This window comes from Camelina sativa, chromosome 5 (genome assembly GCF_030686135.1).
Source record: "Camelina sativa cultivar CO46 ecotype springtype chromosome 5, ASM3068613v1".
In the NCBI taxonomy this organism is placed as follows: Eukaryota; Viridiplantae; Streptophyta; class Magnoliopsida; order Brassicales; family Brassicaceae; genus Camelina; species Camelina sativa.
In genome coordinates this window covers 21,563,625-21,586,730 of record NC_141884.1, presented here as the reverse complement: position 1 = coordinate 21,586,730, position 23,106 = coordinate 21,563,625, and the positions used below count along the sequence as shown (strand labels likewise).

Below are 23,106 nucleotides of genomic sequence, written 5' to 3'. Positions count from 1 at the left end.
CCTATGTGTTTGCATGAACTGTCACCGTCTTTAAATTAGGTGAGTTTTGCAACAGTCTTTCTATACCAGGAATAACACACTGAAAGATCTCTGTCTCAAGAATCAAAGCTAGCATAATAGATAGTGAACGACAAAACAAAATATTTATTAGTACCATTCATAAACTTATACAGGCCTCATGAAAACTAATTCATCGGCACACATTAACTGTGAACCAACAGTAGTAAAGTAAGAGAGTTGTAGACGTTAGATCCTAAAACCTACCTGAAGAATGTTGCACCCAAAAGTAAGCTTCTCTGCATTCTGCAACTTCTCTAGCATTTCACGAAGGAATTGAAATAGATAAGCAATCAATGTCTCTCGAACTGAGTGACAGGAAACGTCCACTCTAGCTTCAGTTAAAGACGAGACATCTACTAAAGCACATGGTGGCTTAAAGTTGTGCAATCTGAGAGAATGGACATGTGGTGCCACAATCTGCATTGGCCCCGACACAAAACCGGTGCAGGCTATTTCTAATGTTCTCACGCCCAGCGATTTGCTGAGATCAAGAACGCTAAGATGTAGACAATGATTCAATTTTAAGCTTTCGAGAATCGGACAACCACATAGAATCTTAGCAAGAGATTCATCGGAGAGATAACAGTTAGACAAGGACAACTTCTTTAGCGATGTCCAAGATACAGAACATGAGGGAATGATATAAGAATATGGTAACTCAAAGTTGAGTTGCTTGATAGACGAACTGGTCCAGAAGAAATCAGGAATACTATATTTATAATCACCAACAATACCGACGCAGAGGGATAGATTCTCCACGTTGCGGGACATGGCGAACTGGATCCACCTGTTCATGCTGGAAACAGTGGGATTCATCCTGGTGTTGAGATGAAACTTGATCATCTTGGGAGCTGTGTAGCGAGTTAGGGTTTCGTTTATCCAAGCAGCATGCACTGGCGGCCCATAACTATCATCAAAGGAAAGAGAAGGTGTATCAGACCATACATGCCTCCATCGTCTAGACAAGATAGAAGTTGTGATGGCGAGTTGCGTCGGAACAAAGAAGAGGATATGTTGGAGTATCGCATCCGGCAAGGAGCTGATTAAGTCCATATCCCGGCGATGACCACCACGACGACGATCGTTAGTCGTTACACAATCTAGGAAGAGTTGAAGCGGTTGTGGATCGGAGCTCTCGTGCGGGCCTAATATTAACCTAATATTTTGTTTGTATCTTTTTTCTATCTCTGACTCTAACACAATCTAATGATTTCATTTCCTTTTTTTTTTTCTAGCAGGTACTTTTCCATAAAAAAAAATATTATAGAAAGACTTGTCAAATAATATATATCAAATTTTATTAACTAGTTAATGATATTTTAAAGTTAATTTTACCCACATGTTGTTTTTTATTTATATTAACATTTTTGAAGTACATTTGATAATTTAGCGTTTTAGTTATACTTAATTACATGAATTTTTTTTTCCAGTGTGATATAATTTCATAAATCTCTCTATCTAATTCAACCAAAAAAATATGATTCACCTTTCACTTTTATTTTATCTTATATATAAATTATTTTGAATTATTATATAATACATCTACTTAATAAATTTTGTGATTTTCTTCTGCATATGATGTGATTCATTTTTCTAAAAAATGGACATAATATATTACTCAATCGATGAATACAAAAAAAAATATGTATACAAATGCCCCATATCGCTTGAAAAAATATGTCAATAGTTTAGAGTCATACTATAAAAAAGTCAAGATGATTCCGAATACGAATGAACGAGGAACTTGATTTCTCATGCATTCAAATTTATCAATTTTATTTGGTTTACTCATGTTCTTTATTTTAAAAAATTTAAACTTTTAAAAAGTTAAAATATCATTAATCCGGTTCTACAGGGTAAAATATCATTTCATTATTTTGTTAACACTATAAATATTAGATTAATAGACATATCTAACTAAGTTGATTAAAATTTATACTATGTAAAAAATCAAATTGTCCCACAGTATGCTGCAGGTTAAATCGTAAAAATAAAAGTCAAAATACAATTATACAAATCTTATACAGAAAACAAAATCAACAAAATCAACAAACAAATACAAAAGGAAAATTTAGTTTTTCTCTCTTTTTCTTTTGTACAATTAAGGAGTAGTAACCGATTTTTTAAATCGAAAATTTGTTAATCACAAATAACTGGTTCCGTTGTGTACTACGGATTAAAACTATTATTGTAAAAAAATGCTTCTCAGATAATTCAAAGCAAAGTCTATTTACTTTTTAACAATTGAAAAGAAAAGAGTTTTTTTTGAAATAAATTGGCATTTTGAATAAATTTTGTTTAGTGTTTTTTTAATTAATATCAACATGTTATTTTATTTTACTATATTATGTAGTGGGCTTTACAAAAGTGTGGTGTTTTTTTTTCACAACAGTCTCATTTTATCTGTTATATATTTTGTTTTAATTGAAATAAATGAGAGATAATTGATTTACAAAAAAAAAAAAAAAAACAGATAGGCAAACAATAAAAATATCATCACGATGGGTCCTCTAAATTATTATTATACGTTTGATTTTTCTATGTAAACTGCACCGTCCAATGTTTCTTGAAAACTCTTATCTGACCCCAGAAGAAAAAAAAAAAAAACAATAGAAAATGAAAAAGAGAGGCGACTCAAAACTCAAAAGAGACAACTCTACTATAGCAACATCCTCTCGAGTCGTGTTACATCAATAAAATAAATAAAGAACCAGTAAATTTCTTTATTCAAAACAGTGTCTAAAACCAGTGTACAAATTATCAAGTTTATATCAATATCACAAAGGAACATCTTATTAATTTTTTTTATTTTTTTTTGAAAAAGGCTTTCTATTAAATTGCATAAAAAAATAAAAACATCTTATTAATTACTCGCATATTATATAAAAAAATATCTAAGTTCATTTCACTTACATTGGTCTTAAACACAAAATAATAAAAACATCACAATTTAAAAACCTCTCCTTCAAGAACAATTATAAAAGCCTTAATAATTTTTTCATCCAATAACATCCTAAAAGTCTCCACTAAAAATTAATAAATCACACATCATTGGATCCATCAATCAAATGAAATTCATGTTTATCTAAACTAACAGAATAGTATAATAATTGAATTATGAAATAAAATATCAGAAGCATCATAGAAATTGTCGGCTACCTCCATGCACGGTACACCCTTCACCCTCACGACAAACTTGGTCCCTCTCACACTTCATCGCCACGGTATACCAAGTGGCAGATTAACAGACCCTTAAATCTATCAACGAATCATACCTCTTCACGTGTCACAAAAGTCCGACACCACGTAGCGATTACAGACCTTAGAATTCTCAACGAGTCAAACCTCTTCACGTGTCGCAAATTTGTAGAAAGTTCAAAACCTCACCAAGTGGTATATATCATCATCACAATCACTAAAACATAACACAACCTCAAAATAAGACTTAGAGAAACTATCTTTAGTTATCCTCAAATCTTTTATCAAAATGATACATACACAAACCGGGTCAGGTCGTCGGATTCTAACTTTTCCGGCAGTGAATCCATGCGAATCCATCTCCGTAACCACTCTCCTCGACTCACTATTACAAATCTCCGGCGAGATTCTAAGCTTCAAATCAAAACACTTCTCAACCAACAAACGAAGTGTTAAAGAAACTCTACGACATATCCAATCTCTTGTCATCTTCTTGGAAGAACTCCGGGTTCAAATCCGGTTCGGGTCAATCTCAGCGAGTCGTCGTTCAGTAATCTTGAGCCTTTCGGAGCTACACGTCATCTTCCAGAAACTCAAGTTCCTTTTAGAAGACTGTACACGAGAGGGAGCTAAGCTATATATGTTGATGAACTCCGGTCAAGTCTCAGCTCATTTCCGGGCCTTGATCCGATCCATATCCACTAGCCTCGACACGTTTCCAGTCGAGTCTGTTGAGTTACCTGGAGAAGTCAACGAGCTAATCTATCTAGTCATGCGTCAGACCCGTAAATCAGAAGCGAGACCTGACCGAGACGACAAACTGGCTATAGACTCTGTTCATTGGTTCTTTAATCTGTTCGAGAATAGAATCAACCCGAACTCGGATGAGATACTCCGAGTTCTTGATCACATTGGTGTTAGAAAATGGAGAGATTGCGTCAAAGAAGTCGATTTTTTACGTGAAGAGATCTCCGCAGGGAAGAAGAGTAAAATCGAAATCGAGCTTCTAAGTAGTTTAATGGGATTCATATGCTATTGTAGATGTGTGATACTTCGAGGCATTGATGTTGATGATGAAGTTGAGGACGAAGATGAAGTAGAAGAGGATTTGATGATGATTCGTGGTTTAAACATCGATGATCTTCGTTGTCCGATTTCTCTAGAGATTATGAGTGATCCTGTGGTTTTAGAAACAGGACACACGTATGATCGGAGCTCAATCACCAAGTGGTTCTCCTCCGGTAACATCACGTGCCCTAAGACCGGTAAAAACCTGGTTAGTACTGTGTTGGTAGATAACTTCTCAGTCAAGCAAGTGATCCAAAGCTACTGCAAGCAAAACGGCGTAGTTTTGGGTCAAAAGGGGAAGAAGAAGGTGGCTGTAGCGGAGAGTTTAGCGGCGGAAGAAGCCGGGAAACTAACCGCGGAGTTCCTCGCCGGAGAATTGATCAACGGAGATGAAGAAGAGATGGTGAAAGCTTTAGTAGAGATTCGAATTCTCACCAAGACGAGTAGTTTTAACAGAGCTTGTTTGGTGGAAGCTGGTGTTGTGGACTCGTTGATGAAGATTCTTCGTTCTGAAGATCCGAGGGTTCAAGAAAACGCCATGGCTGGAATTATGAATTTGTCTAAAGATACCGCCGGAAAAACTCGAATAGCCGGAGACGACGGTGGTGGATTGAGGCTGATCGTGGAGGTTTTAAACGATGGTGGTGCGAGAAGAGAGAGTAGACAATACGCAGCGGCTGCGTTGTTTTATCTATCTTCTATCGGAGATTACAGTAGATTGATCGGAGAGATCTCAGGTTCGATTTCGGGACTGGTGAGAATCGTTAAGGGCTGCGATTTCAGCGATTCGGCGAAACGCAACGCGTTGATCGCGATTCGGAGTTTGTTGATGAACCAACCTGAGAATCACTGGCGTGTTCTCGCCGCCGGATCTGTTCCCGTTCTTCTCGATCTATTGAAATCTGACGAGGTTAGCGACGGGGTCACGGCGGATTCGATGGCGATTCTAGCGAAAATGGCCGAGTATCCAGACGGGATGATTTCTGTGCTCCGTCGTGGAGGATTGAAACTCGCGGTTAAGATTTTGGGTTCGTCGGAGGTTTCGCCGGCGACGAAGCAGCACTGCGTTGCTCTGCTTTTGAATCTGTGTCATAACGGAGGAAGTGACGTCGTTGGGTCTTTGGCTAAGAATCCGTCTGTTATGGGGTCGCTTTACACGGCGTCAAGTAACGGCGAGTTTGGAAGTGGGAAAAAGGCAAGCGCGCTTATTAAAATGATACACGAGTTTCAGGAGAGGAAAGCCGGTACGGTTGAACCGGTTTTAGGAAGAGAACGGTTCGTACACGCCTGGTGATTTGGTTTATACAGACACAGTAGTAGTAACTCTTTGAGCTTTTTTTATCGAAGAGTTAAAAGATAACTTCATTTTTTTGTTTTTATAGATTTAGGAATTACTAGAAAACTATTTACTATACGTACACATATATTCTTACTTGTATAGTTTTAGCTCTGGGATTTTTTAATAACCCAAAGAGCTAATAAATGTAATCAGTTTCTAGTTTCCAAAGACACTGAATAATACAAGTCCTTGTCATCAGAATCAATACTTGTCCTATATATTTTATAAATCTGTTTCCATTATCATCTTATTTTATAATTTAAAATGATGCCCCAAATAAAATAAACTAGTTTTCATATACCAAGTGAACAAGAATAAAGAAAATTGAGAAGACAAAAGCTTCATAGTAGACTTTTTTGGGGGGGGTCAAAAACCTACTAAAGAGAAGAACAACAGAACTTTAAACTAAGTGGTGCAAATATTTATTCTGTGAACTAGAATGTATATCTTGTGTTTTTTCTTGTTTCAATCTCTTCTTTTGCTAAGCTTGTAAACATGGCGATTCGTTTTTAAATCCAAGGACAAGAAGACTTCGAAAAAAATAGGGATATGAAACAACATAGGAGGAAAAATCTTTAAAGAAAAGTTTCAGGCTTTGGATTTTACCGGGACTCCAGCTTCGACCCGCTTGATCTCAAATATAAGCATTCTCCACATCTTCAGCACAAACATCTCAGCTTCTTCGTCAAGAATCGATTGCAACAGCTCAAGCATCTGAGACGCTTTCACGTGCTGTTGAGTGTTTGACACGATGAAATCTACCAGCGTCGCTTCCTCTTCTCCTAGAAACTCCATGATTTTCTTTGATATCCATGGCCTCATTCTCTCGTGCAATTGGTGCTTTTCAATTAAAGAAAAAGGAGAAAACATGTGAGCACCAAAACAAACTCACAAGTCACAAGCAAGGCAACAAGTAATCATATAAGGGATCACTGATCTTAGTAAAAGTGAAATGAGAAATGAGATTTAGGCTTACCTTGTCATACATAGCCCAGTTTATCTCGTATGAAAATAAGTCTTCCTTTGTCTTTGGAATCGTATCTATCAATTGTTTTGCATCCAGAAACTTAGTATCAGGTATCTTTGTTTTTCCAGGCTCTTTAGCGTCTTTAGTTGGACCACTATGCCCATCACCTCGGTCCCTGACTCTGTCTCTGTCTCTATCCCTTTCCCTGTCTCTGTCCCGGTGGCTTGCCTTATCATGAGAACGTCTACTCCTTTGTTTTTCGGTTTCTGTTGTTTCCTCCTTGGGATTAGTACTCGAAATTCGTTTTGCAAATTCAGCAGCTAAAGCCAAATGAGGTGGTGTATTCCCTGAACCACCATGGGCCACGGCTTCCTGTTCCTCGGTTGAGTAATCTATAGGAACTAAAGGTTTCATCTTTTTATCCTTATGAGCTTCGTCTTCATCCTCCTCATAGAAAACAGAAGGTACTGATGTCCGCTTTCCAGATCCCACAAGCCCAAATCCTAATTTTTTTGAGGGAGCATGTGCCTCTGATCCACTATTATTATCAATAACCATGGATTCATTACCAGAACCATTTTGTTCACAATCTACAATTGGCAAAGGGAGACATCAGAAAGAGAGACAGAAAAGAAGGAGAACGATAAAAAGGACAAGACAAGAGAGAATCCTTACCTGCTGCATGGTGCTCATGGACAGATTCACTGACAGTTTGGAGAGTTGGGATATGATCGTTTTCAATAGGTGATGTCTGAACTGTTTCGCTTCCAATAGCTGCCTGTCCAGATATGAGCCTTAAGGCATCTAATTGCTGTTGCTGCAACTTTTGCTCCTCGGCACTCCTCTTCGCCTCAGCAACCTCTTCCTCTTCTTTCAATCTATCAGCCAAGTCATCCTCCTTTTCTCTTTGTCGCCGTCTTCTTCTCTCATCTAATGAACCCCTATGCCATCTTCTTCTTGATTCATCATCCTCTTCATCCTCCTCTTCTTCATAGCGGATTTCCTTTTTCCTTTTACGCTCTTTATCTTTCTCTTTCTCCTTCTCGTACTGTCGTTCCTTCTCCTTTTCTCTTTCTTGGCGTTCCCATTGTCGAAGACGAGCCTGGTAAGCACGCTCTGCATCCTCAAGTTTCCTCCTTTGCTCTCTCTCTTTCCTTGCTCGTTCTCGCTCAGCCTCCCTCTCGTATCTATCCATTTCTTGCTCCTTTTCACTTCTTTCTCTGCTTCTTCGGTCATTTCTCTTATTCCAATCAGGTGAGCTTGTGTCAGGCCTATTGTGTTCTCCAGAAGCCTCAACATCATTTGCTGCAGCATCTACATGGAAAGAACATCCCATCAGACCCATATCAAAAGGAAATTAGAAAATGGCAGCCGAATTAAGGACAAAGAATAGTGGAGGAAAAACAGACCACTCCTAGTTATGTCAGTGTTGGAGTCACCATCCTTAGATTTGAAAGCAAGTTCCATTCCTGAACCATCAGCAGGTGGTGGTGGGGGTGGTGGAGGCAGAGGGTTGGACTTTAACCTTTCTTCAATAGCACTTTCAATCTTTTCCATAGCCTCTCTGTCTGCTTCCCTTTCATCGTCAGTTAGGACCGCCGAATTTGCAATATCGATGTTTTCTTTAGTCTTTGGTTCTCCATCCTTCCCTGTCTCATTTTCAGCACTCTCCAGTTTTTCTCGCTCACTCTCAGAACCTTCAGCTTGGTTCTCTTCGGTTCCTACAGCTTGACTTTCCTTGGCTTTATTTGCAGTCTCTATTTTCTTCTCAACATATTTTAACAAATATTCCTTTGTTGCTTGATTAACATTAACCTACCGGCCATATAGACAAAAAGGAGAATAAAGTTAAAAGAATACCGTAGAAGCATATATAGATCTTCGTTGATACATAAGTGCGTCTACTAGGAAAACATAAACATATTTTGAAATGAGAAGAGAACTACACAATTACCAAAAGCTCTTGTCCATCTATAGTACGTTTGGTCAGTAGGTGTATTGCACGGAGAATTCCTTCAGCTGATTCAAATTCGTAGAATCCAAAACCTTTAGGTTTCTTGGTGGTAGGATCTTCCGCACGTAAACAGCTTTTGACATGGCCACAAAACTGCAGGACAAAATTGACAAAATCAATTCTTCTATACTGTATAGCAAAAGAGATGGACGTAGGTGCCTCGATCATAAACACCCTTAAAAGCAGTAGAAGAGGAAAATACAGATTGCAAGCAGAAAACAAACCTCAAGAATAGACATCATAAATTCATTTTCTACGGTTGCTATCTTGCCAATGTAAATTGTAGTCTGGGGCTTTTCTGCAGGTGCTACGAAAGGAAGAGAGGGTGGTCTGACCATAGGAGGCATCATTATGGGACGGAGACCAAGCATTCCTGGGACAGCAGGTCGTGGTGCTAGTTGAACAGCACCGATTGTACCAGGCGGGCGCATAATAAACCCAGGACGAACCATTGTTGGATATGGAGAAGGATACCGGAGAAGCCCTGCATAAACAAAAACAAGACTCTACAAATTCATCAATAAATGTTTAACATTGTAATACTCCAAACAGCAGCATTGGCATAAATAAATCAAAGTAATCAAGAAGCAGAATTGAAAATTCATTTTGTATTGTTACCACAAACTAGAGCAAATTAGATATGAACACCAGAGGCAGTACAAATACCACCCAGCTGAACAGAGAACCTGAAGGACACATTGAGAAGATAGCACCAGTATCGTAGTCATTATTACCACAATAAGTAGTCATACCTCATAGGGCAACTTCAAATAGGTAAGAATCTATAATCAGCTGATAAATGTTGGATTTGAGATTCAGTAATATTAAAACTCCCGTCATCTCATGACCATATGAAACTTATAAAAACTATTATTACCCATCACAAATGCTTTATTTCAACTGTTAGCAGCTTGACCACAGGAAGGAAAAGAAAAGAGAAACATGTGGAAAAAGTAACGGAAGGTGTAATTTGAAAGAATTGCAATACCTCAAAAACAAGACCAAGGAGCAATCAGTCGCTAGAAATGCTTGCTGCCGTCAGTTGGCATCAAGTTCAAAGTTCATAAAACTACAGTAAATCTCAATTTTACATAATCATAATTGGGGAACATGAGGCAAAACTTTCAACAACCTTTAAGTCAGCGGTTTGGTTAAATTGTGTTAAGAATGCTATCTTCATAGGAGTTACACTAACTAACAAAAAATGAAGGAGATAATAAGAAGAACAAAAGCGAATGTGCGCATACCAAAATGAGGGAGTCGTAGTAGTGAGAGTCCCTACCCAATATTTGATGCCTTGCAACCATTCTCACGGAACTCAATCAAGACACTGTATGAGAAAACACCCGGTCATCGGTGTCCCTGTTCTAGTTTTCTCCCTAATTTCCTCTTTTCAATAAAACTTCTTTCTACTCCTAACCTTTAATCTCATCTAACCACATTGACGTACCGTTCCACATCACTAGTTTATGAATCACATTCAACATACACAGAAAGCAGAATATGCCAAGGAAACAAATTCTACAGCCTAAAGTGCATCATGAGCGTGTAAAAATCAAAACTTTAAGAAAATTAAAAAGGCAGAGAAGGATAGAAGAACCCACCCTGAGGAGGCATGGGACCTGGAGGAGGAGCAACACCATGAATTCCTGGGTAACCATTAGCCATAGGCTGGAAAGGTCTCATACCAGCCTGGTTCGGAGGTTGCCCTTGATACTGAGGCATGGATCCAGGAACGGGAGGAGGAACTCCAGAGCTAGGGTTTTGAAAATTCGCAACGGGATTGAATTGCATACCGGGACGGAATGGTGGAGGCGGCGGGAGATTGGTGGGGACAGGAATCTGAGACGGAGGAGCATAAGGCGGACCAGGTGGAACAGGCTGAACCAGAGCGGCGACTTGTGGCGGATGTTGTTGAGGCGGAGGTGGTGGAGTTGGTGAAGGATTGGGAATTGGAATCGGAGTAGTGGGTTCTGGTTTCTGAGAGTTGAGATCCCCCGTGGCCGGAGAAGAAGAATCGCCGTCGGCCATGGGAAGAACTTAGAAGCTTTGGCAATGGAGTAATGACTTCGATGAATCCTAAAAGGCTCAAGGATTTTGTGCCCTAGAAATTCACAATGTCCAATTTTAATTACTCTTTTTTTTTCTCTCTGTTGTGCGTGTCAAATAAAAGATTTTGCTACACCAATTTATATCTTTGGCCATAAAGAAAAAAATAAAAAGCTTTATTATTTTATACTTGTTTGTATATTATTCGCTACTTGTTCCCATTTTTTTTTTTAGACGAACTTCCACTATCTTTTTGGAAATAATACAAGTCAAATTTCATCAATACAAGATAAATACAACAAAGATAGTCTTTGTGACACTCGCTTCTATAGACTTGTGGAGAGGTTTAAAACAACTGATTTGATCTAATATACTTATTTTTTCTGTTAATGATCTTAAGAGAATTTCAGAATTAAGCGTGCTTATGCTGCAATAGTTTCATGATAAATGACTTTTCGAGAAGTAATTATCGGATTTGTGCAAGTGAAGACAAAACACAGGAAAAGATCATGTGGTGATTTGTTGGGACGATAAACAAATATTTAAAACCTCCGAGACGTAGCAAACATACTGTCTGATATGGAAAGGCTCATGGGCCTAGTGAGAAAACATGCAACTTATTAAGGAAGGTAGGCCAATGGAATGGGATTGGACATGGGGCCACTGAGAGGTTGACGGTCGGGGCGTTAAAAGTGGTATCAGAGCCGAACCCAGACAAGTGTGGAGTTGAGTAGGTTCACACCGTCGGAGTGACAATTTTGGTGCCCAACGAGGATGTTGCGGTCTGTTTGTGGGGGTGAATTGTGACACCCTGGTTTCAGAGAGATGCAGAGAGGTTTAAAAGAATTGATTTGGCCATCTATGTCACCAAAGTGCATTTATCTTTTCGGTCAATGGTCCTGAGAGAACTCCAGAGTTAAACGTGCTTGAGCTGGAGTAGTTTCAGGATGGGTGACCTTCCTAAAAGTGATTATCGCAAATGTGCGAGTGAGGACAATACACAGGAAAAGATCATGTGGTGATTCGTAGAGACAGTAAACAAATCTTTAGAAGCTCCCTGCCGTAGCAAACCGACCGTCAGATATGGAAGGGCTCAAGGACCTAGTAAGAGGACATGAGGTCCATTAAAAAAAGTGGGCCCATGGATTAGGATTGGACATGGGGCCCATCGAGAGGTTGGCGGTCGGGGTGTTACAATAAGAATAGCCTTATCACTAAAAATACAAGTATTATCATAATGTCAACAACCAAACTAAAATTTACGTAAGTATTTTCCCGCATTGCACAGCTCTGGTAACTATCTAGTTAAATGTATTTACCTTTTCTACATTAAGAAAAGAGCAAATGTCATTATATATATATATATATATATATGTTGGATGTGTCTTAGTTTTAAAGAGCTCTTTGGCAAGTTCTTTAGATTCTTAATTTTTTTTTCCTAATTCTATTCATTGTGGGCTTCCAAAATTTTGGACCATTTGATATTAAACTCTATTACAGATTGAAACATTTTCTTATAATCGTAGAAATCTACATCAAGATATATTGATGATTATTACGTTCAATGTAACCTTTCGTTAGCACAAACAACAACATCTGTAAGAAAATCTCACAACATCTAGGAAATGTGATCGTTTCCAAACACCAAAGAGATCATTCTTAATTGGCTTCATTTACAACAACAAAATTCTGGCCAAATAAATATAATTTTTTTAAATTGTAACTAGGATTTACCCCGTGGTATACCACGGGACAATTTTTGTATTTAATTTTTCTGTATAAAAATTTATGATTTTGTATTATGAGTATATTTATTGATTTTGTATAAATATATATGTTACGTTATACCGCTAGACAATTTTTGTTTTACACTCTTAATTAAACTAATACGATTTGATATAATCTAATATTAGTAATGTTAACAAAATAAATTTAACCCTTATTGTAGTATTGAGTTATAATGATAGGTTTTATTTTTATTAATATTTGTATCAAAATTTTCCCCTCATATAATCCCATGCCGTGTTTTTTCTATAAAAACATATGTAGTGTAAAGGAAAAATGAAAATATAAAACTTTAGAAACATTTTAAAAAACAGTTATTGATAAAAACCAAAAATAAACAAATTAATATTCAAGAACTAAAATCTACACACAAAAAAAAAATCTATTCACAAAAAAGGAATTAGCAACTGCAAAATATTTGATATGTACATTTTTCTTTCCATCGAAAATATATATTAATATATATAGACATGGAAAATAATTATATAAAAACTTGACTAAATGATAGCCATTAAAAAGAAGCCGTTCAAATGCAAAGATAGATATTAAAACAGAAATTTAAATCCAACAACCATATCAGCTTGCAAATTAAATCAAGCTTCTTTAGGCATATGTCATCTTCTTGATAGTCTCTTGCTTTTAATAAAATGGTGCATTCATGATATAAGAAATAGTAGATTTGTGTGTTTGATGATATGAGAAATGCAATTCCATAGAGTATTTATAGTAGACGAAAGTAGGTCAAAAAAATCTTGGTGTCAAGCATAATATATTTGATACTATAACAAAATTGGAATAAAATCTTATCGCAATTACTTATTTGTTTTTATATAATTGGTTTTATAAATATTAAGAGAAAGAAATATTAAATATGAAGTGTATGAACATAAATATTTACTATATATGTGCTAAATCATAACCCAAATATCTTTCTAGATAAGGGAATATAGTTATTTTAGATTAAATTCTTAGGTTTCGATTAAATAATTAAGATTTTAGTAATAATAATAATTAATACAAATAATAAATCTTTAAAATCTTACCTAAAAATCGAATGTAGATAAGGAAACATCATATTTAGGCGAGATTTTAGGACCGAAATTGTTTTCTTTAAGAATTAAATTAATTTATTGTTTTTTTAGATTTCCTTAAATTTTTATCCATGATCAGATTTAAAATTAAGACAACATCCCTTAAAATATATGGATCGATTCTGATTAATATAGGTATAACTACTTACCAAATTGTTTGTGTACTTTCCATATTTTAGGTATGTTGCAAATTGTATATTAGCTAAATTTTAGGGAAGATCCGATTATTACAAGCGGATAAATTGTTTTAAAATAACCCGACCTGTGTGATAAGGAAAGGAAAGATCCGATTTATTGAATCGGTTTAAATTTTTTAAAAAAACCCAACCCGGGTGTGAAAAAGAAGGAGACAAATTTGTACTCCAAAAATGTATAGATAGATATTTACGAAGACTATAAGTCAAAAGTTTATATCGATTACTTAACATAGAATTATACGTCATCTTAATTCCCATAAAAACATTATGTACAACACAATTTAATTGAATTCTATAATCATTACGCCATTGATTTCTTGCAATATTCTAGGTTTTTAACCTTTCAACGTACATTTTGGATTGTGTGACATGTTTGATCCACAATTGTTCTACTTGAAAGGTTTGACTCGTCTGATTTGTATCACTTGATTTGCCATCTATTCCACAATTATTCTTAATTCATATATGTAAAGAAATTCTATGGATTAGATACATTATCAATACCACATTATTCATTAAAATGAAATTTCAGCCATAAAATATTCGTAAAATTTAGTAAATTATAATATTTATGCCATATTTATTCTATTTAATATTTAACTTTTGTTCCGCTTATCCCACAATTTTTTTACATATTATTTTTTTTCCGCTCCTGCCGCACTTGAGCTGCATTCTCCTTTCTCATCTGTTTTTTTTGGAGTGCATGATCTATAGTCACCATTTAAAGCTTTAGTTATAAATCTAACCATCTACTAATATATCTAGTTTTTTACAAGAAATAAAAACAATGAGTATGATGTATAACTACACCACAATATCATATTTTTGTATATCACCTTTAGGATAATATAAAGTACAACGATATTAACTTATATATTATTTACATTAAAATGCAAATTGACTTGCCACTATTCTAGTTATGAAACACATAAAACCCATCAAAAATACCAATATTCAACCAAAACAATTAGTTAACTAGAGTTATTAAAAAAATAAAAACTAATGAGAGATCATTTAGAAAAGAAAACTCACTCTACATTCAAAATAAATTTGGTACCATCCCAATATAACTCGATGAGATCATCTGATTTGAGACCTTTTTCTTTTACGATATTTTTCCATCATTCATCATAAAATACATTCCTTGGTATTCGTATATGGTAACCTTATACGACATGACATTATTATCAAGGACTTCCACCTCAATACCATTTTGAGGTATTGTAGTTTTCATTTTCTTAATACTTTTTTACACTATTTTTGGATAAATTTAAACAACTCATTCTAGAAACATCAGTATTTAATAGTTTTTTTGTTATTTTAATCAACATATTTGGATCTATTTAACTAATATTCTCACTTGTTTGAAAATATAACTAAAACTGATTTTAAGGAAATGAAATTATTGTGGAGTTTGAAGACTAAAGCTCATAATATTTATATACATATCTTAGCCAAAAAAATGCTTTAAAACTTTTTTAATAATATTAATTTTCTTTAAAATAAATCCCTAAACTTAGTAAACTATATGGATATGCATATGGTATTTTTCTACATTTACTAACTTTTATATGAAACCAATCATATATTTCCCTTTTCATTATGCTAAATTGTATTTACAAACACTTCTTTTAATCCTTACATTTTTTTAATAAAAGTATATCTAGTAAAATATTATTAAAAGATTAACTACATTAATATGATTAAATTCTCTTTCTCAAAACCTCAAATTTTCTTATTTGCTAGCTTATACATTTGTCATCCATACATGTAGTTTTTTCTTACAATAGCTTCGACAATCTTTAACCTTTATTAATATTGAACTTTAAAATCCCTAATAATAATTAGAAAATCTAGTAATTTGTAATGCCCGTGAACCAAAATTTGGGATTTAAGATATGGGTGTTGACCGACACCAGTGGTGAGTGTCGCTCGTCACCACAAGTGGTCGGGTCGTCTGGTTTGTTCTCTAAATGTTATGCGGTTTAGTGTGGTTTGGAGGAACCCTAAGCCTCTCATATAAAAGGAGAACGTCCTCTTCGTGTTAGGGGTTCCTCTCCCTGCCGTTTCCTGCCCTTGAAGGAGAAGTGAGAGTTGTGGTTATCTCTCTTGGAATGAGGGACAAAGGAGATGGTTTGGGGGTTGGACAGGAGAAGAAAAGAGGCTGAGATGTCTTGTTGAGACATGGAGGAGGGAAGGGAATCACCATTGGTTGTGTAGTGTTGTTCCTTGCCCAGATTCGTCCCTAATCCAAGGTAAGTAGATGTTATTGTGCTCATCTAGAGGATTGGGATTGTTAATATGGATTTATAATAGGTAAGATGGATTGGGAGAATCCATGTGTTGTTTTCTATTGCTATTGTCTCTGTGAGTGTGTGGTTTATGTGTTTAATCAATTAGGGAATCGATAGTTGTAAAGGTTTAGAGTTTTGAGGCTAAGAAGGGCTGAAGGAGACAACTGGGTCGTGGTTGCAGGCATGGTGTCATTCGACACTATTGTGGTGTCGGTCGACACCATCAGCTGCAGACGACTGCACAGACTGGTTCATGATGGCTACTTCCATACCTAGAATATCTCTAGCTAGTTTAGATAAAACTAGATATTTTGGCATGTTAATTTTCCATCAAGACATAACATCATAGTCTGTTCCCAGTGAATTAGGCATCTGAGTTTAAGGACCTTTCCAATTAACCCCGAGTTGGCCTGCATTTTTTCTGCAATATTCTCATGAACCTTCCTGAGTACAAGGTCGCCCACGTTTAACTCCCGTTCACAAACTTTAGAGTTGTAGTAGCGAGCCACAACGTTTTGGTTATTTTGCATTCGTGCCAGAGCCTGACTTCGGTGTTCATCTACCAAATCCAATGTATCCAAAAGGAACTAGTTATTCTCCTCTACTCGAGCTGGATTCAAGATTGTGCAAAGTCCTTGCACTTCTATCTCGACTGGGACCACAACATCAACTCCATACACTAACGAGAACGGAGTCTCGCTAGTTGATCGCTGAGGCGTGGTACGGATCGCCCATAGTACGCATGACAGCTCATCATGCCACATGCCTTTATAGGCATCTAACCTTTTCTTATAGGTTAGAAAGAATGCCTTTATAGGCAACTAATTTTGTTGGTTGAATATTGATATTTTGTATGGGTTTCATAACAAAAATAATGGCAAGTCAATTCTCATTATAATGTTAATAATAGATAAGTTAATTTCACTATGATTTATATAATCCCAAAAGTGTTATACAAATATATGTTATTGTGTCTAGTTATACATCATACTCATTGTTTTTTTTCTTGTAGAAAACTAAATATATTAGTAGATGGTTAAGTTTATAACTAAAGTTTTAAATCGTGGCAACAGATCATGTGATCCAAAACAAACAAATGAGAAAGGAGAATACAGCTAAAGTGCGGGAGGAGCGGAGAAAAAATAATATGCAAAAGAAGTGTGGAACAAGTGGAACAAAATTTAAATATTAAATATAATAAATATGGTATAAAAATTGTAATTTACTAAAATTTACAAATATTATGGCTGAAATTTTATTTTAATAAATAAAGTGATATTGATAATGTGCTTAATCCATAGAATTTCTTTACATATATGAATTAAAAAACTGAACCTGTACACACTTAGGCTTTAAATGGCAAATCACGTGATGTAAATCAGACAAGTCAAGCCATTCAAGTAGAACAATAGTGGATCAAACATGTCATACAATCCAAAATGTATGTTGGACGGTGAAAAACTAGAATATTGCAAGAAAATAATATTGTAACGATTGCAGAATTCATTGCGTAGTACATAAGGTTTTTATGAGAATTAAGATGAAATAAAATTATTCATTAAGTAATCGATATAAACTGACAGTCGACATAAATTCTACGTAAATATTACGATTTAAATAAATTATCTTTTATTTGGTCTGAAAATTTTGTTCTAACTGAAGTCAATTAAGAATACTATTTTTGGTAATTGGAAACAATCACATTTCCTAGATGTTGTGAGATTGTCCCATGGATGTTGTTGTTTGTGCTAAGGGAAAGTTTCATTGAACATAATAATCATAGATATATCTTGATGTAGATTTCTATCCCCTATATAATAAAACGGAAGTACACAACCTTTTTTGTAGACTATATAATATAGATTATAAGATTAATTATTTGATTATTTGATAGATTATAGGTTATATGGGTTGTAACCATTAGTTAAATCTCGATTTCAGATTCTTTTAGAAAAGATATTCTAAAAAAAAAAAAAAATCTCCACAGAATATTTAATTAACCATAGATAGGCAACAAAATCTCAAAATTAATATTATCCACAGCAATTTTTAAAAACAATCACTTTTAACCCGGGTCCTAACTTTTATCTACAACAATTTCTAAAAACAATCACATAAACTATATTTTATATAAAAACTACAATATAAATAAAATAAATTTCAACCCGTGCTCTAGCACGGGTCCTAATCTAGTTACTATAAGAAAATGTTTGAATTTGTAATAGAGTTTGATACCAAACGGTCCAAAAAATTGGAAACCCAAAATGAATAAAATTAGGAAAAAAATTTCTAAGAACTTAAAGAACTTGCCAGAAGAGATCTCTAAAACTAAGACGCATCCCGCATGTCAAGATATATCTATCTAATGAAATTGATTCACTTCTTAATGTCGAAAGGGTAAATACTCTTAATGCATATTTGAATAAAATCGATTTTATCAAATTGAGTTTATCAGATTCAGATCTAAATAAATTTTATAAGAATCTGAAAGATTGAACATGTATCATATCTGAATTTTACATACCTAAACTAAATTAACCAAAATTATATTATTTTTAAAAAAATCAAAATTTATATTAGAAAAAAATTAATTAAATATATGTATTTAAATGTATAATAATCTATTGTATTTGTTACTTATGTTTTTATTTGTCAACTTGTTCAAAATCGGAACCGGACACAAAGAGATAAAATGATTTTATTTGAGACTCCTTTTCTACCAAATTCGAACCAAAAAAATTAAACGGTTTTTTTGCCGTTGATTCCCGCGTAAATATATATTATTTTAAACGACGATAATCCTATCTTTTCTGGAAACAAATGTAAGCTAAGATTTCGAAACCCTAAAATTAATGTTTTGAGAAAACTTAATGTATGATATTACACATTATCCCAATCTGTGAACAAATTGGAAATTACCACCATATGATATACCACGAAATAAATTCTCAAATTACCAAAATTTACTCAAAGATAAAACTAAAACAAAACCTCTTGTCTTTCAGTTTTTTTTCTTTTTTTCTTTTTTTCTTTTTAAAGAAAGAGAGTCCCTAAAACAAGTGAAAAAAACGAAACTGATAAGTGAAGGATTCTGAACAAAAGAGACAAATGGGCGATTGAGAGGAGAAGCGGCCTTGTTTTGGGGAAATGACAGAGTATAAGAAGAAGGAACCAGTACTAGTAGATGGCAATTGTACCGAGAAGAAACATTTTGTGATTGATTGGACTTCAGCCATGGACAAGGAGGAAGCAGTTCCCGAGTTGGAGATTGTTACCACCAAAGCTCCGCCGCCGCCGCCAACGTTTCTCTCCGACGATCAGATTGATTCTCAGAAATCCCTAACCGATCGTGCCCTCAACGAGCAGCTGGAGCGTAACAAATCCCACCTCGTGACATTAGGTCCGGTGTTACCAGACAAGGGTGAGAAAATCCGACTCAAAATCGCCAGCCTCGAGGAGGAGAAGCAGCGTAGGGTTTTACAGCGCTCCCAAATGGTTTGTCAATTGGTCTGTTTAATGGTTTTTTTTTTTTAAAGCTTCACACTTGTTTGGTGTTGACTATTTTTAGTGTTGGTTTCTCTCATTTCTAAGCTAGAATTGAGCTTTAAACATGTGAAAATTTTATATGTCAACTTTAAAGAGATTTTGTGATAGAGATGGTTTCTCTGATGTGAAAGCTACGAAACTCTTTTTTATTTTTGGCAGGATCTGGATAGAAGTTTGAAGCCCATGCAATCCACAAGCTCAGGTATTTCTTGGTGTGGACTATGTTAAATTGATTTATGTTCAATGCATGTTGCTTTCTTAAAAGCTTAGCTCAGTGTCTGATTGTTTAATGAGCCATCATGTAGGTTCACATGTCTTAACACAAAGGAACGCAGCCTCAAATGACACCTCTAGACAAGGGAATGCAGACTCAAATGACACCTCTAGACAAGGGAATACAGACTCAAAAGACACCTCTAGACAAGGGAGTGCAGACTCAAAAGAAGTCTCACGGTCAACATTCGCTGCGGCTTTTACTAAACCGAAGGTATGGAGCCTCTTCATTTTGCCATTTTTTAACTGTTTTAGATGGCTACTTGTTCATGATGCTACTTTGTAATATGGGTTCAACAGGCGGATACTCAGTCAAAGAATGCATTTGGTAAAGAACTAGAAGATTTGGGATGTGGAAGTCAGTCAAAGAAAGCATTTGGTAAAGAACGAGAAGATTTGGGATGCGGAAGTCGGTCAAAGAAAGCAGTTGGTAAAGATTCGGGATGTGAAAGTAGGAAACACAAGGCTGATAGAAGGCCCGTTACAAGGCTGAGAAGTGGGTGGCGGATGTTGCCAGATATAGGGAAAGCTGAGAACAGTGAAAAGCAGTTTAATTCTGGATTGAAAGGATCAAGAGGGAATCATAAATCCAAGGACTCTTCCTCTTATTCTCTAGTTGATGATGATGACAACGACCCCATTGGCCATGAAAATCCTAGGTCCATTTCTTTTCTCCTTTTCCAACTGTTTTGCTGCTACTAGTTTGTCGTTTTAAAAGGGTCCCCAGTGGTTAGTTCTATTTTGTTGTGACATGTGTTCTGGTACACAAGAGAATGAGTTGTATTCTAATCGCGCAACATCTTTCTTTCACAGGGAGTGGTCTTGGGAAGAATGTCCATCACAGGGTCCAAAGCGCCGTAAGGTATTCTTCCTTACTCCTGTTACCATATATCATGCAATTGCATTTTCTTGTGTAATCATTATAGTCCTAAGAAATTTACTCCAGCAGAAGCATGGCTCATTTTCTGTGAAAACTTCTGTTTTATGAAACCTTACGAAAGACTTCAGAGCTGTGCTGTTTGCTCTCTAGATAAACTTCAACTTTCGTACAGTTAATTGCTCTCTAGATAAACTACAGAGCTGTGCTGTTTTAATAGATTTAGACTTGCTAGGAAAAAGCTTTCTACTTGGCTATGGCTATGTTTTGGCTTATTCAATATTGTTCTCACTCCAACTCGTTTGATATGTTGTTCTTTCAACTTACTACAGCAACTAGATGATACAGTGATAAACGTGGATGAAGAAGAACCTCGAACTCCAATGGTGGAGGAGCAAGCGGTTGAACTGCCTGAAGGGTAATAATCACCTATTTTCTTTTTTAGCCTCATCACATAACAACTGGTTGTATATAAACTAATAGGTGATGAAATATGCAGCTTACAGGAAGATATATGCTACCCATCAAGGTAAATCTATGTCCAGACTGATCTAGACATCTAGTGTAACTTACTGCATGTTTGTTACCCTCAAAATATTAACGCTTGGTGATCCAGGGACGATCCAAACTTTGTTCAAGTTTGTCTTAAAGATCTTGAATGCCTTGCGCCTCGAGAATTTCTAACATCGCCTGTTATGAATTTCTACATGAGGTACTTTTGGAGTGTCAGACTTGCGATATATGTTATCTTATATAATTGCATGATTTTTTTATATGATTTTTTCCCCTGTTTTCTTTGGCTAGGTTCTTGCAGCAGCAGATATCATCATCGAATCAAATCTCTGCTGATTGTCATTTCTTCAATACCTATTTCTACAAGAAGCTCAGTGACGCTGTTACATACAAGGTGATTATAAAAATCTGACCCTTTGAAAAATAATTTTCTGTTTCTTGCATTTCACATTTTATCTTATTGCTTATGTCGACTGGTCTATTTGTCTTGTCGTTTCAATAAAATAGGGGAATGACAAGGCTGCCTTTTTTGTGAAGTTCAGGCGGTGGTGGAAGGGGATTGATTTATTCCGTAAGGCTTATATTTTTATGCCAATACATGAAGAGTAAGCTCTTTTCCTTTAAGCACTCATGAGAAAAACCTGAGCTTATTTCAATGGCCACTGTCGTGCTATAACAAAATCTGCCTCTGTCTTTGTGATGGAGAAATGTTATCCGCCTTGCTAATCTTTAGATTTTTTCACAAGAGTTCTAAAGAGCTTATGTATTATTGTACCATGTTTCAGTCTCCACTGGAGCCTTGTGATAGTTTGCATCCCAGATAAGAAAGATGAAACCGGAATTACTATACTTCACCTGGATTCGTTAGGACTTCACTCGAGAAAATCAATTGTTGAAAATGTAAAAAGGTGAGATGCCAGGAGCTTTTACCTATGACTTTATCTTTTCACATACTTGACGTTGTGTGCATACGGTTTCAATTCATAAAAGGAAAAAGGTATTGCATTGGCTTATAAATGCAGATACCACATTCACTGAATTCAATGTCAACCGGTTGCAGGTTTCTAAAAGACGAGTGGCATTATTTGAATCAAGATGGTAATTTATCGGATCTACCTATCTCAGAAAAAGTATGGAAAAACCTCCCCCGTAGGATCAGCGAAGCTGATATACAGGTCAGTCTTTTACCTTCTTTAATCTCATGATCAAATAACTTTGTTAATATCAATTCGTCTTATGGTTTTCCCTTTGTCCAACCAGGTCCCGCAACAGAAGAATGACTTCGACTGTGGTCCGTTTGTTCTCTTCTTCATTAAGCGTTTCATCGAAGAGGCACCTCAAAGGTTGAAAAGGGAAGACCTGGGAATGGTTAGTTATCTCAAACTCTTTTCCTGATACCGAATCACAATCTATTGCTTACTCAAAATCTTTTCCTGATACCAAATCACACATCTTCTGCTTACTCTTGTATTTTTATCCAGTTCGACAAGAAGTGGTTTAGACCTGATGAACCCTCTGCTCTGAGAATCAAAATCCGAAACACACTCATCGAGCTATTCCGTGTCAGTGACCAGACAGACCAAACCAGTACAGATAATGCAGCAGCATCCAAATCAAAACATTGCACATCGCTCTAACAGAGTTTAAGCTTTTTTGTTGTATAGACGTTAAGGCAAAAGTACTATTATTGGGGCCAAAAGTTAAACTAAAAAGAAATAGCCATAAGTTCGTATAGGTTCAAGCTGTAATGCGCTTTACATATTCTAATTTATTACACCTTGGACCTTCGTAGAAACTTCTAACAAAAATAAAAACCTTTTAACTTTAATTGTAGT

The 23,106-nt window shown here is 35.6% G+C and overlaps 3 protein-coding genes, 1 long non-coding RNA gene and 1 pseudogene across 17 annotated transcripts; 2 read left to right on the top strand and 3 right to left on the bottom strand.

Moving 5' to 3' along the window:
- Positions 1-246: 246 nt before the first annotated feature.
- Positions 247-1,168, bottom strand: LOC104789352 (putative F-box/LRR-repeat protein At3g18150 pseudogene; annotated as a pseudogene).
- Positions 1,169-2,865: 1,697 nt separating this feature from the next.
- Positions 2,866-5,866, top strand: LOC104787136 (U-box domain-containing protein 19). Its single transcript, XM_010512656.2, has one exon. It carries the CDS (start codon positions 3,548-3,550, stop codon positions 5,618-5,620), a length of 2,073 nt encoding a protein of 690 aa, XP_010510958.1. The 5' UTR covers positions 2,866-3,547; the 3' UTR covers positions 5,621-5,866.
- A 198-nt stretch (positions 5,867-6,064) lies between these two features.
- On the bottom strand, positions 6,065-10,876 carry LOC109133105 (RNA-binding motif protein 25-like). 11 transcript variants are annotated; one of them, XM_087450537.1, is made up of 8 exons: positions 10,251-10,390; positions 9,929-9,976; positions 8,871-9,130; positions 8,587-8,739; positions 8,042-8,447; positions 7,308-7,946; positions 6,642-7,222; positions 6,065-6,505 (listed from the first exon to the last, which is right to left on the bottom strand). In XM_087450537.1, the coding sequence occupies exons 2-8, from the start codon at positions 9,951-9,953 to the stop codon at positions 6,254-6,256; spliced, it is 2,316 nt and encodes a 771-aa protein (XP_087306663.1). In that variant the 5' UTR covers positions 9,954-9,976; positions 10,251-10,390; the 3' UTR covers positions 6,065-6,253. The 11 variants fall into 11 exon arrangements, with proteins under 11 accessions (XP_087306663.1, XP_087306664.1, XP_087306667.1 ...); XM_087450538.1 differs by having other exon boundaries at positions 7,308-7,937; XM_087450541.1 differs by lacking the exon at positions 10,251-10,390 and adding an exon at positions 9,265-9,332 and having other exon boundaries at positions 9,894-9,977.
- Positions 10,877-14,232: 3,356 nt separating this feature from the next.
- On the bottom strand, positions 14,233-15,306 carry LOC147944135 (uncharacterized). The gene is made up of 2 exons (XR_015557305.1): positions 14,801-15,306; positions 14,233-14,476 (listed from the first exon to the last, which is right to left on the bottom strand). It is a non-coding gene; the product is annotated as an uncharacterized LOC147944135 (long non-coding RNA).
- A 3,759-nt stretch (positions 15,307-19,065) lies between these two features.
- On the top strand, positions 19,066-23,099 carry LOC104787134 (ubiquitin-like-specific protease 1D). 4 transcript variants are annotated; one of them, XM_010512654.3, is made up of 14 exons: positions 19,066-19,557; positions 19,768-19,810; positions 19,914-20,095; positions 20,182-20,540; positions 20,695-20,743; positions 21,091-21,176; positions 21,258-21,287; positions 21,375-21,470; positions 21,563-21,665; positions 21,779-21,876; positions 22,057-22,179; positions 22,332-22,446; positions 22,532-22,639; positions 22,753-23,099. In XM_010512654.3, exons 1-14 carry the CDS (start codon positions 19,210-19,212, stop codon positions 22,906-22,908), a joined length of 1,896 nt encoding a protein of 631 aa, XP_010510956.2. In that variant the 5' UTR covers positions 19,066-19,209; the 3' UTR covers positions 22,909-23,099. The 4 variants fall into 4 exon arrangements, 2 of the variants coding, with proteins under 2 accessions (XP_010510956.2, XP_010510954.2); XR_015557304.1 differs by having other exon boundaries at positions 19,103-19,557; positions 21,814-21,876; XR_015557303.1 differs by having other exon boundaries at positions 19,106-19,569; positions 21,814-21,876.
- The last annotated feature ends 7 nt before the right edge of the window (positions 23,100-23,106 follow it).

Coding starts and splice junctions, on each gene's coding strand:
- LOC104787136 (XM_010512656.2), top strand. CDS start 3,548: ATGATACATACACAAACCGGGTCAGGTCGTCGGATTCTAACTTTTCCG.
- LOC109133105 (XM_087450535.1), bottom strand. CDS start 10,677: ATGGCCGACGGCGATTCTTCTTCTCCGGCCACGGGGGATCTCAACTCT. Junction 8,740..8,870: donor TTATGATGTCTATTCTTGAG/GTTTGTTTTCTG, acceptor TTTGTCCTGCAG/TTTTGTGGCCATGTCAAAAG. Junction 8,448..8,586: donor TAGATGGACAAGAGCTTTTG/GTAATTGTGTAG, acceptor TATGGCCGGTAG/GTTAATGTTAATCAAGCAAC.
- LOC104787134 (XM_010512652.3), top strand. CDS start 19,210: ATGACAGAGTATAAGAAGAAGGAACCAGTACTAGTAGATGGCAATTGT. Junction 19,811..19,913: donor CATGCAATCCACAAGCTCAG/GTATTTCTTGGT, acceptor GCCATCATGTAG/GTTCACATGTCTTAACACAA. Junction 21,666..21,778: donor GTGACGCTGTTACATACAAG/GTGATTATAAAA, acceptor TCAATAAAATAG/GGGAATGACAAGGCTGCCTT.